The sequence below is a fragment of the Rhyacophila brunnea genome, unplaced genomic scaffold (assembly GCF_057557595.1).
Source record: "Rhyacophila brunnea isolate RB1 unplaced genomic scaffold, BYU_Rbru_1.0 scaffold_3, whole genome shotgun sequence".
Classification (NCBI taxonomy): domain Eukaryota; kingdom Metazoa; phylum Arthropoda; class Insecta; order Trichoptera; family Rhyacophilidae; genus Rhyacophila; species Rhyacophila brunnea.
Window position 1 is genome coordinate 52,640,527 of NW_028232965.1, and position 12,357 is coordinate 52,652,883.

Genomic DNA, 12,357 nt, shown 5'->3' on the forward strand with positions numbered 1-12,357 from the left:
AGAGCTTGAAATCATAGCGGTTTGGAACGCAGCTCCGGTTCGTTATGTCCTCGAGGCTATTGCTCTGCATCGTAGGATATTTATAAAATGCGTTTTAGTTCGTGAGTTTCATATTTTTTCTTAAAGCTTAAAATTGAACACATTTAAGATTTTCAGAAAAATATCAAGCGCTCCAGTTCGTAAAATTTTCCATTCCGAGAGCTGGGATACACTGACTTACTGAAACAATCTACCTGCCAGTTCTGTTAAAGAATTACCCTTGCGATATTACAATTCCCAAATTACATAATATGTATTTGTGATATTATGATGATTGTATAAAACTTTTCACATTTAAAAATATTCTATCAACAACTCCACCCTAACGATTTTGCTAGTTTACTAGAAAATGTAGTAATCCTGTTAGCTGCGACCAGTGTACGCGTACCGCTCTACTTAGAACAACCTCATTACTTACATTAGAAAATGAAGTCATTAATTAAATGGCACAAATTAAATTTTCATTCTCCGCTGAATCGTTAAACAAATAACTAAAGAGTGAGATGCAGTATCCGTTGGCAAAATAATCAGTTAAAACAGTTCACTATCTGTGTCATTTATTTACAATTTATTTCCTTCAACAATCAAACCTGATTGAAATCGATTCTGAATAATTTTATTGATCGTGAGAGTGGTTGGTCGGCCAAGCAAAAATGTTCAATCTATATCAAACAATGAACCGGCATGCGGAGGGTAAAGAGCAAAAAGAACCGGAGACGACCGGCCACGATCGATTTTATCAGGAGCGCTCGGGGAGAAGCAGCTATCGCAAGAAACGCAAGCCTGCCTGCAGACGCGCGCAGAGTGCAGCCGAATTCAATCCGTCATCTATTGCCGCAGCCAACAGAAGGGCAGCTTTTCGAGCAAAGTCTGCTTCCACAGAAAATGAAAGCGAAGGTCTGTATTATTATATCCTTCTTGATAATGACTATGGTCTGCTAACCTGCGATCCCGAATCCTTTCGCCAACTTCATTATCATCACAATATGTACCTTTAATATTTTTTTTCCATACAAAGTAGCAAAAACTAATAATTTATACATTACCACATAAAAGCAATGCAAGGATGGCCATTGAATTTTCAGAATCCAGAATTCTAAATCATCACAACCTGAAGACTATATACTGACAACTATAACTTGAAGTGCAGTGTGGGGTTGGTGTCGCGATTTGAGTATCGCCAGTGTGTGCTATAAGTTCTTCAAACCGCCTCATGTTATAGTTCTCAGTATCCAGCCGTCTTTTGAATATTTATTCTATATCACCATGGCTATCACATCTAAAATTACAGATTAAAAATGATAACTTGTACACGAGATAAAGAAAACCCAACACAGAATACATATAATTTGGAACACCTCACAAACATAGATATTAGAAAAATATTTCTAAAAAAACATTGGTCGGTACAGATCATTGCGGGGCTTTTACCCCCATTAGACTCATTTCGACGTGCTTTACGACACAACAAAATTTACCAACAGATAAGTGACTAAAGTGTTATTAAACCGTCTTTAACGGTAAACACGACCATGTTTTTGATTTTGAGTCAAGGTATTAATAATACGTAGTTACATTGATTCGTTGACGCTGTCAAGATTTCTCCAAATTTCAGTTTTAACCAGGGAACACAAAATTAATGGGATCTGACTTACCCTAGTGGGTGTGGTATAACAGGTTATATGGATTTCGAGTGTGGAAAAATATGCAATAAACTTAAACACATGTTGAAGAATATTTTAGATACATTCAATTTTTTCATCTGTATCATAATAATATGCATTAAATTTTCTCACGTAAATAATGTAACTCGCATTCAATATTTGAGAACATTCAGCATGCTTTGTTTGTCTATGGTTTCATGGCCTGACTGTCATAAAATACCCTGCTTCAAAACTTTGGTCCATGATAATGGCTTTTACATTTCTATCTTATTAATCTGTTCTATGGTTTTAACGCACATACACTTGCTAATATTTTTATACACTATACACAAAAATGTTATTATCGCAATACATCCGCGATCGGAAGTAAATATAAAGAATTTTTATTTAATAGCAAAATCAATGTTTTTTCAATACACAATTTATTGAACTACATTTCATTTATAAACACGATTATGAAAAAAAAAAAATATTTTTCTTATTGTTTCCGACACATATATTAAATAATGTTCGATTTGGGTGATAAAATATTTTCCCCTTAAGTGTAAAGATTTATTTTGTCGGTCTTTCATGAAAAAGAGAATTTTTGTCAAAATTATGTAATTACTCGTTATCATTATTATCACATAGCAAATTGATTTTAGAGGAAGGCGGAAGTAGCATAAGTACTGCTGGAGAAAAGGCGCCATTGGTGGCACAGAAAATCGATTCGCTCGCCAAATTATTATTTAACAAATCCATCATCGGGAGTCCTAGTGGCTCTTTGAAAGGATCTCCAGTTGAAGAAAATAACACCATATTGAGGTAAATTTTCATTGGAATAATTATGAAAAAAATGACATAAAAGACAGCATATTACAGACATCATGGCCCCCACAAGGGGAAGGGGGCTGACAGGGTTCTAGCCTGGGGGCCCGGGCTTACGGGAGGGGTAGCGTGGCGGATCGACCATTTAAATGAGAAAAACACACCACAAATTTGCTCTAATTGTAATAAAAGTTGCCTGAGGCGCTATTTTCCTTAATAATTATTAACATTTAAAAATATGAGATATTATAATGATTGATATAATATAATTAAATGATAATTCACACGTATAATTTTATTTTATAATTATTTTTAATGTGTTTACTGGTAAAATGGTTATTTATCCAATATGACTTATATAAGTGCTTCATATTATGATACTGAGTGTCAACAACTCAATAAACTAAGTGGATTCATTTAAAAATCACTAAAATTACATGATTGGGTTTCACGGAAACCATTTAGGGAATATTACTATAAAAAAACACACCGCCCTTAACCTTAGCGATAGGCAAGATGTGGGGGCCATGACAGACATACTCAGTGGCATAGCTAGAAATATCATTTTTAAAATAAAATGTTTCCATTGAAACAGAATAGGTAATTAATTTTATGAGCAGTGCAATATTATGTGATAAATACTTTAAATTGTCCAAAACAAAACACATTGAGAGTTAGGGTCATTTGTCCGGTTAAAATGGTTTCCATATTCTTGGGGTAGTTATGCCAATGGATAATAATATAACCTTTGGTATTTCAGAGATGGAGAAAAAACCGTTGAAAAGACAGCTGCTAGCAATATTTGTATGCAATACTTGGAGAACACAACAAGGTAATTATAGTAATGTTAATTACATTTTTGTTCATCAAAAACTATCCAATGGACGATTGACTGCATTAAAGGGGTGAGGCTACGTTATAAGTAACTCCAACAATTAGAATCAATAAAATAAATGGTGATTGATATTGATACTATTACATAAGAATTAATATACTTTAAATCTTTTGATTATTAATTTTATTTTTCTAAATAGGTATGAATTCATATCACAATTGAATGACATTGGATCAAGGCCCAATAAACATTGGTTTGCCATTAAAGACTGCTCTATCAAAACAGAAAGATTACTAACATTGGTAAGTTGGATTCATCCATCAAATTTCTTTCTTTATTAAGTATAGCATAGTTAAGATGAATTTCCCTTAAAGATTTGGCATTTCCAAATCATTTGTTGACAAAACATATTATGCAATAAGCAGAACCAATATTTGTTATTTTTTCCTGTCTTTACTAAGAGGTAAGATCTTCAGTACTTGGTAGATTTTCATTTTAATATTAAATTCCACAACTTCCACTATTTTTTTAGTCAATAGTTACATATTTTGATTGTTGCACTATTGTCAAAGTTATGTGATTATAATTATGTATTTGTAATGTAAAAGGATAATATCGTCACCTTACTATTAATAATTAAGACCTTGTAAGTCCGATATTATGGAAAAATTAAGTTTGTTCGGCAAAATTTAAACAAAAAAACATTTTAAATCATAAATCAAAACCTCGGTTCTCTAGACTAGTATGTTGTCCATCTATCGACAAATTTTAATTATACGTAAGTCTCGTGGTTTTAAACATGGAGTTAAAACCTTGTATTTCACAACCAGTGTTGGCAGATTCATCGATTAGAGAGGTGTTTAAAATATTGTTTTTATTACTTTTTTCCTTCCCCTAAACATTCTTCTCAATCAGACTTACATGGTTTTAATAGTAAAGTGACGATATTGTCTTTCATATTCACTATCATAATAATATATACCTACCTAGTATTTAGGAAACCTTAGTTTTATATTTGGTTTTTACTCCCAGATATTTGCTGTCATTAGTAAACAGTACATTAATTATTAAGGGGGGACATGCTCAGCGTAGGTGAAAATGGAGCTTTTATTGCATTTTCAAAGCATGATCCTGGACATTCCTTAAACGTTGTAGATAATCTATTTATATAATTTTGAAGCCTTATTATTCTTTATATTTATTTATTGATAATCTCTCTGATACCAAATTTGATAAGAATTAGGCATTTTATTGTTCAAAAAATGGGCAAGATTAACACATTTGAAGATACTGATTATAAGCTATGTCTTTGACCATTCAAATGTGATAAACATTCTACGAATAATGTTTGCTTTATAATAATTATTGACCTAAGAATAAGGTGGTATTTTTATCAAGGAAGTATGATAGTGCTATTAAGGTAGTATGATAGTGCGATCTTCACCACCCATATGAACATACGTATGTGTAAATAATCATAATGGAAGCAATGCACCAGAATAACTAATACCTACTATGCATATGAACAATAGAATTGTTAGGAATGTCTTTTGTATCTGTCAGACATTATGTAATATAAAAATGTCTTTTTCAGGCACCCTTAACAGCAAAATGTCCAATAGAACTTTCAGAGAGATCCCGGGACACTATCGTTGAACTATTTCGTGCCCTCCATCACCCCTACATATATCCAGTGCTGGATGTTGGATTTTACTCTGGTCATGCTTTCGCCATTATACCCTTTAATCCGAAGGGAAGTCTGAAGGATCTTATTTATAAGGTATAGATATATTGTGATTTAATCAAACTAAGATAATGTAAGAATATATTTAAAACCTTCGAAAACATTCTAGGGAGATAGGAGTTAAAAAACTGCTGTTCGCGAGCCACATCAGCCTCTTTGGTACGCATGTGTGGTTCTTCAGGAATATTGAATGTGAAAATAAAACTACCACATTTACAAAACTTGTCATAAAACTGCACTGAAAATAATGCCAGCTATTTTAAACCTGAGAGATATTTTCTGTGAAGGATTCCGAATTTATTGAATAGTATAGCAATTCTAACTTTTGTTACTAATTCCTCTGAATGGCAATGTCAACCAGGCCTGGTCTAAGTGCGATTGGAGTGATTGGGCCTCACGCTCCAGGGGGCTACACGCCCCGGATGGATTTGTACATTGCATGAAAAATAAATAAAAAGAGAATGAAACTACAAGAGAATTTTTTAATTTAAATTTGAATCAAATATTAAAACTTTTAAAATGGCTCTTTAACAGTAGAATTAGAAATCTGAGGAAAATCGAGCCAAAGATATTAAATTTAGGACCTTAGGAAATACATTAAAAATAAGGTGAAACAATATTTTAGGCGAATAAAAGCGATTCTATATTTTGCTATCATTCGTTAGTGAACAACCGATATCAACCACCGGGAAACAGAAATGCCACTGGCAAATATTAACATGTTTGATGGATACCAACTTTTCTTATATACAATCGGTGTAAAAGAAATTTTTCACTGTAAAGAGCAACACCGAGAGAAACTTATTTACCTAGAAGTGTCATATTTGATCTAATATAGGGAAGAGATGTGAATACCACAAAATTTTGAAGCAGCTCTCGTAGAGATAAGAATTTTCACATACGGCGTTAACGAGGTTTCTTTGCTTTAGATATTAATTGATCGTTCTTATGTATGTCAGTTGTTTAAGGATTTTCATTTCAATAATTAGAGGCCTCGTGCAAAGATTGCAATGTTCCAATATTTGGACTTGCTTGGACCGACCCTGATAACCATTAATTTGTTATTGACATGAGTATTATTGAAATATAATTGTAATATGATTCAATATGATTTCACAACGTACATAGGCTGTTATAAAAGATTTACAGAACATGTACGCACCACTGAAACATACGGGTGTTCTTCCTTTTTTACTCTTGATACTAGGTACTAATTTGATTTGAAACTTATAGATACTTTTCTAATTTGGATTGAAATATTATAATTTCTTTAAATATAGTTACTGCATTACAAATAAGGTTCATTTTAGTGGATAAAAAATGCGTAAATATACACCGCCGATTCCGAACTGACCTGGCAACTGAAACCTTGACTGAACGGACAACTGATCGTCTAAATACACCGCCGTTTCAAAACGGAAACCTCGATTGAACGGACAACTGACCTGACGTTTAAAAGGACCTTTAGTAAGATTTTGATGAGGATTATGTTCTCAGAAACTATTCGTCTTCTGTTTATCTATAGTTTCAAATATCTACGTATTTATTGATAATCATAATGTGATATTTATATTGAAGACACAATGGCGTGATGAGTGGTATAGAAAACACGGTGATTGCGATGGGCGCAGCAATGTTACTGGACTGCCTCTATGGCAAGTGGGGACACTAGGAAGACAAGTTCTCGAGGGCCTCTTGTTTATTGCTGAGAGGGGATTTCCACCGTTCAGACATCTACATAGTGGCAATGTCATATTACAGAATGGAGTTGCAAGGTATACAAATATTAATATAATTTCATTCACACCATTTTCAAAATATTAATAACTGAGACAGGTCTATTGTAAAGATACCGCATTAGTGTGAAGTTTGGTAGTTTTGACAGAAAATATGTCGTAGTAGGAGTGGCGCCGAGTAAGAGAAAGTGTTGAAATAGGTTTGATGTAAGTGAAGTCTGAATTGAAACCGTAATAATAATCAAAATCACCTGTATAGCCCATGTATACTAGAAGAAATCGTAGCTTTTTATTTTTTGTTGATTCAAGCCTTTGAAAAGATGCCATTCAATTTAGGAGACTGATGGTATCTCTTTAAAAACTCATGGCCATTTTTTCACTGGTTTGAGTGAATATAATATATTACTTCTATCATTCAATGAATAATTCACAAGATTTAAGAATATAACATTCTTTATTGAACATACACATATCTGGAAACACCTCAAAAACATACCTATAAGAAAAAATCTTGGTAAATATGGTACCGGACACTTTTTTCTCCACCACGTCTTTATGTAGGTGTATATCGTGGCATAACGAACATTAAGTGTCCTTCAGTCATGCTGATAGTGTCCCAGGAGCGACTTCCCAAGAACTAAGTACAATAGTACCGGACAAGACCGAACCTACATCCATTGGATTCTAGACAATTTGTTTTACCAATAATTTAGCCACCTAATTATGACGAAATTAACTTATAGTCATGCAACCGCAGTATTCCTCTAATGTTGATGGCAAAATGTAGTGCCTCACGATGGTGTAGTTTGTAGTAGGTCATCTGTCTCTGAAACCCATGTCTATGATCCATAGGAAGAATTCAATGGGTTGGGTGAATGGCTAAGAACCATTCCTTGTAAAGTGTGTAATTATATTCTCCACCCTGTGGAGGCCATAATATGCCCTATATACTTCACTTTGAAGAGAAAATCATAAATTAGGTACCACTTTTCTTTTTTAAATTTAATATCTTCATCAGAATATGAACAATTAAAATAATTTTTTACATATTCCTTGATTTAAAAGTTTACAATGACTGATAATCCAACAAATTACTACTTTCAATAGGATATCAGGACTGGAAAATACTCTTTTTGGACTGAACCCTAGAAATGTGTCCAGGATTCCAGCTACATCACCATATCCGGAGGTTTTAGCCCTAGGACATCTCCTATTTGAAATGTGTGCAGGTTACGAATTGGACTGTCCGGCGCCTACACAAGGTCATTTGCAACTGGACCTGGAGAGGTACCCACAGGTAATGCTATATTCAAATTAGGCCGGTGGCCATTACTCACGAGGCATATTCATTTAGAAATGATTATAAGAAACAGTCGAAATATTACAGAAATTGAAAAATAATTTGATTTCAGATAGTGGAAATATTGGAGGTTATATTTCAACCAAGAACGCCTAATCTTGCTGAGGTAGTTCTATGTGACTTCTTCAGAAAAATTGATTTGCGAGAAATGAAGGGATCGTGTCTGCCTGTAAGTAACTATATGAAATACTTCAATTACGATTGACCATTGGAAGAAGATTCATCTTCTGAAATATAAAATCATATATAATTACAGTTGTAAGTAGTTTATAATCTCTTATATTTCATTTGATTAAATTTAAAAAATCGTCCATTTGAAAATACCTTTGTGAAACGTTGAATAGTTTAAGCGTTTAAGATATAAAACACACTGAATTTCGACTTAACATGAACATAGCCATAAATCTTAACTTCAGCCATGTTGCACGTCTCTCCCTCGCACACAGCCCTGACAATGACGAGAGGTCAGACGAAAAATAAGTGATTTTGTATCAGTGTTTAAGAAAATAAAAAAGCAGAAATATTGAGTACATTAATTGTCACCCACGGTGGCTGCGCGGCTTAAGCGTTGGACTATCACGCCGTGGGTCTCAGGTTCGAATCCTGGGTCTGGCAAGTACACATATTGTTTTACAATTTGTGTGAGTCAGGGTATGGACCTAATAGGTTGAGCAAGTGGCTGACATCCATTTCTCGTAAAAAACAAAATCTGTTAATACAAACCTCTACCCTGTGGAGGCCCATATGATCCTATTAGGATCGGACATGGTCGGAAAAAATTGTCAATTAGAAATATATGAATGCATGGCATTTCAATTTTTGAAGGATCTTTCATAACCTGAAATATCATTTCATTATGATCACCGCCATTTGACATTTTTGCTCTCTCGTGATCTGATACTAACAGGCCCCTGGGGTAGCGACGGCTATTGTATGTATAAGGTTGAAAAGTGACCGCTGTAAAATAGTATGAACTTTACGCGGCAATTTTTTGAACAAGCGACATTCATGCTGCATGCTTCCAAATATGTCACATGCAACAGTAGACTTTTTTCAAACAAAAATTTTGTGTGGACGTTATGTGTAGAATGAATGCCAGCAATATGAAATCGACAAATTTGACATATTGCAGTTGAGATGAGTTTGTATGTGCGACCCGGCTAAAACTAACGTTTCGCTATTGTAAAGGCCGTCAATTTTCAATAATTTTATGCTTAAAATGTGCTTTGTAGCAGTGTAAAGAACTTAAACTTGAAAAACAAATTTTATTGGTACACATAATTTTTTCAGTACAAAGCCCTTTTTCTAAAATTAAAGCAATGAATGACTGACCAACCTATATCTATTGTACGACAACATCTTTTTGGCTACGTGTTAAAACTGTGAACTAACATGCTCCGCCCATTTTTACCTGAAATTCCATTATAAACTAACAAGCTCCTCCCATTTAGTAGACAGCAGCGCCTAGAAGCGTAGCCAAGAAGATGTTGTCGTACAATAGGAACTCGTTGCTTTCAAAATCCTGGCTTTTTCATGTGTCTATATTACTGCACAAGAACTTCTTACAGTACATCATAATTTTTTGTGCACACATATAATATTATAAAATTAGAGGGAACATTGATTGCTTCATTGAATTTCATTATGATAAATAAATGCAGTTGATATTGTATTTTCAGAATTTCAACCAACGACTGAGTAGTTCGTGCGCGAACTTGTTAGGGCAAGTGGTGAGACGCGAGAGGAGCTTTCCGGGGGCAATCGGCCCAGTGACAAACTTCTCCGGATTCCACCCGCGCTCTGCGGGATGTTCTCCCGTTCAAACACCACCACCTCGCAGGTATTATTTTGTACAAAAAGTTTACCCCCAGACCTTCAACCGAGGGCTATGGGCTCTATGCAATGTGAGGTATTCTACGATCTTGTGAGAGTCTTGGCCTTATTAAATATTAATCTCCATATTATTCTATCGATGTATGTGTATATAGATGTATGCTTCGTATCTGCTTCATGGAACATCTATATCAGTCATGCACAAAGAACTTCATAACCAATTATTAAGTAACTATTAAATTTTAAATAATAAAATGTATGTCTCGTCTAGTATAATATAATATCATTATTTTTCAACAATTTTACTCACTGCGGCCCATGAAAATTTAGAAAATGGACAAATTTGGCCCTTCTTTAAAATAGGTTGTGCACCACTGATCTATATAATCTAAATTACACTTGCACTGTAGGCAGTGGATAAAGACAATAGATTTTTATTTCATTGAAATAAGCGCAGTTCATAATATTTATATTGATTATAACCTTCTCCTATGGCGATGGAGACAAAAAAATTACTTTTGGGCATACTGTATAATTTTTATACAAACTGTTAAATGACAGAATAAACTGGCAATTTTTATTGGGAAAATAATATAGAAGGTTCAATATCTTTTGCACAGTTTGCTATTATAACTACCTACTATAACAGTATTTGATATTCAATATCTTTCGTGAAATTTTAAAGAATATATCTATTACAAACTAACTTGTCTCCGATACATCCAAAAGCAGGATTGGGCATCCTGCCCCTCACAAAGTGGACACAATAAATTGTATTTGTTCTTTTTCTTTTCAGGCGGCACCATACTACTGACGATTTTGAAGCATGCTGGTACTCATAAACATGAAGAGTGGATATGTATTCAAAAGTTTGCGAGAATAATACAATACTATTCTACACTCTTTTCTGTAATCTAAATTTAATAATATGGCATACAAATCATCAAATTTTTAATGTTTTTTTTTTATTTCATACCTATGTTAAGAAATTATAATGAATTTATAAAGATATCCCTGTTATGCTTATGATAAAATATAATGAATAAAAAATTATGTTTTTACTTGACAAGATTTATTATTATAAAAAAAAACAGCACCAAATTTATTGCATACATAATAATTTTTATTAAAACCTTGTCAGATCATACATACCTTCGATTTAATAATAAAAATAAACGTGTAAATAACTCACATGCGTTATATTTTATTTACATTATGAAGTCTTAACATTCAAAATTTATTATTTTTGACTTCACAAAATATGCGAAATAGACGGAAAATAAAATTAATAGACAATTATTAATTAACAATCTATTCGTATTGTGCAGTAGACAATTATTACACAACATATCGTCGGTGTTTTGTAAAAAGGGAGAATCAACCATTTTAGCGAAATCGAGATTTTAATGAAACTATTATATCTACCCCACTAGCTTTGTTGTGTAAAAACGGCGAATTTGTATCTCCACAGGAAAGTACTTAAAAAACGATAATCGACTAAAATTAAATTAATTAAAATTACGAATAAAAAGCGAATGTGACATATTAGGCCTTTTAAAATATTATATAATAATGCCTATTATATAATTATTATGGCCGCGCGGCATAAGCGTTGGACTATAAAGCCGTAGGTCCCAGGTTCGAATCCTGGGTCTGGCAAGTACACATATTGTTTTTCAATTTGTGTGTGTCAGGGTATGGACCTAATAGGTTGAGCAAGTGGCTGACATCCATTTCTCGTAAAAAACAAAATCTGTCAATACAAACCTCCACTCTGTGGAGGCCCATATGATCCTATCAGGATCGGACATGGTCAAAAAAAAAAAAAAAAAATTATAATGACAATATTCTTTCTAAGCTTTATTATAAACTTGTTAGATATTTATAATCATCCATAGGTAATAAACAAATAAATGTCAAAAGTTGAAAATCCTCCTCCTGTAAAATAGCATTTTGGTTAATTTGCCCTTTTTACAAAACACCGACGATATGAGGATGAGTACACAGTTATCAATGTTCTTTACGATACGATATAATGGATTTTAGTGAAATTATAATCCACAAGAGGAATGTGCTATTCAATACTCGTGAAATAAAGAAAAAATAAAATAAATTCTCATTCATAATACTATAAATACAGGAAAACATTCAAATCATTAAAAGGTACGCAGCGATCAACGAATAAATAAGAAAATAAATAATGTGTTGTACTGTTATTTCTAAATTAAGTATTGAATAATAAATTAATCTATCCGATTTTTAAATGTGTTTGTGAAATGATAATATTTTTGAGGTGCTTTTTTTATGAATGATAATAAAATTCTGTAGTTTTTGTTTTT

General features: G+C 33.1%; 1 protein-coding gene across 1 annotated transcript; it reads left to right on the forward strand.

The window, feature by feature from the left end:
- Window positions 1–692: 692 nt before the first annotated feature.
- Window positions 693–10,162, forward strand: Slob (Slowpoke binding protein). The gene is made up of 9 exons (XM_085952375.1): window positions 693–936; window positions 2,348–2,507; window positions 3,271–3,342; window positions 3,545–3,647; window positions 4,940–5,125; window positions 6,668–6,864; window positions 7,933–8,122; window positions 8,238–8,354; window positions 9,865–10,162. The coding sequence occupies exons 1-9, from the start codon at window positions 693–695 to the stop codon at window positions 10,111–10,113; spliced, it is 1,518 nt and encodes a 505-aa protein (XP_085808501.1). The 3' UTR covers window positions 10,114–10,162.
- The last annotated feature ends 2,195 nt before the right edge of the window (window positions 10,163–12,357 follow it).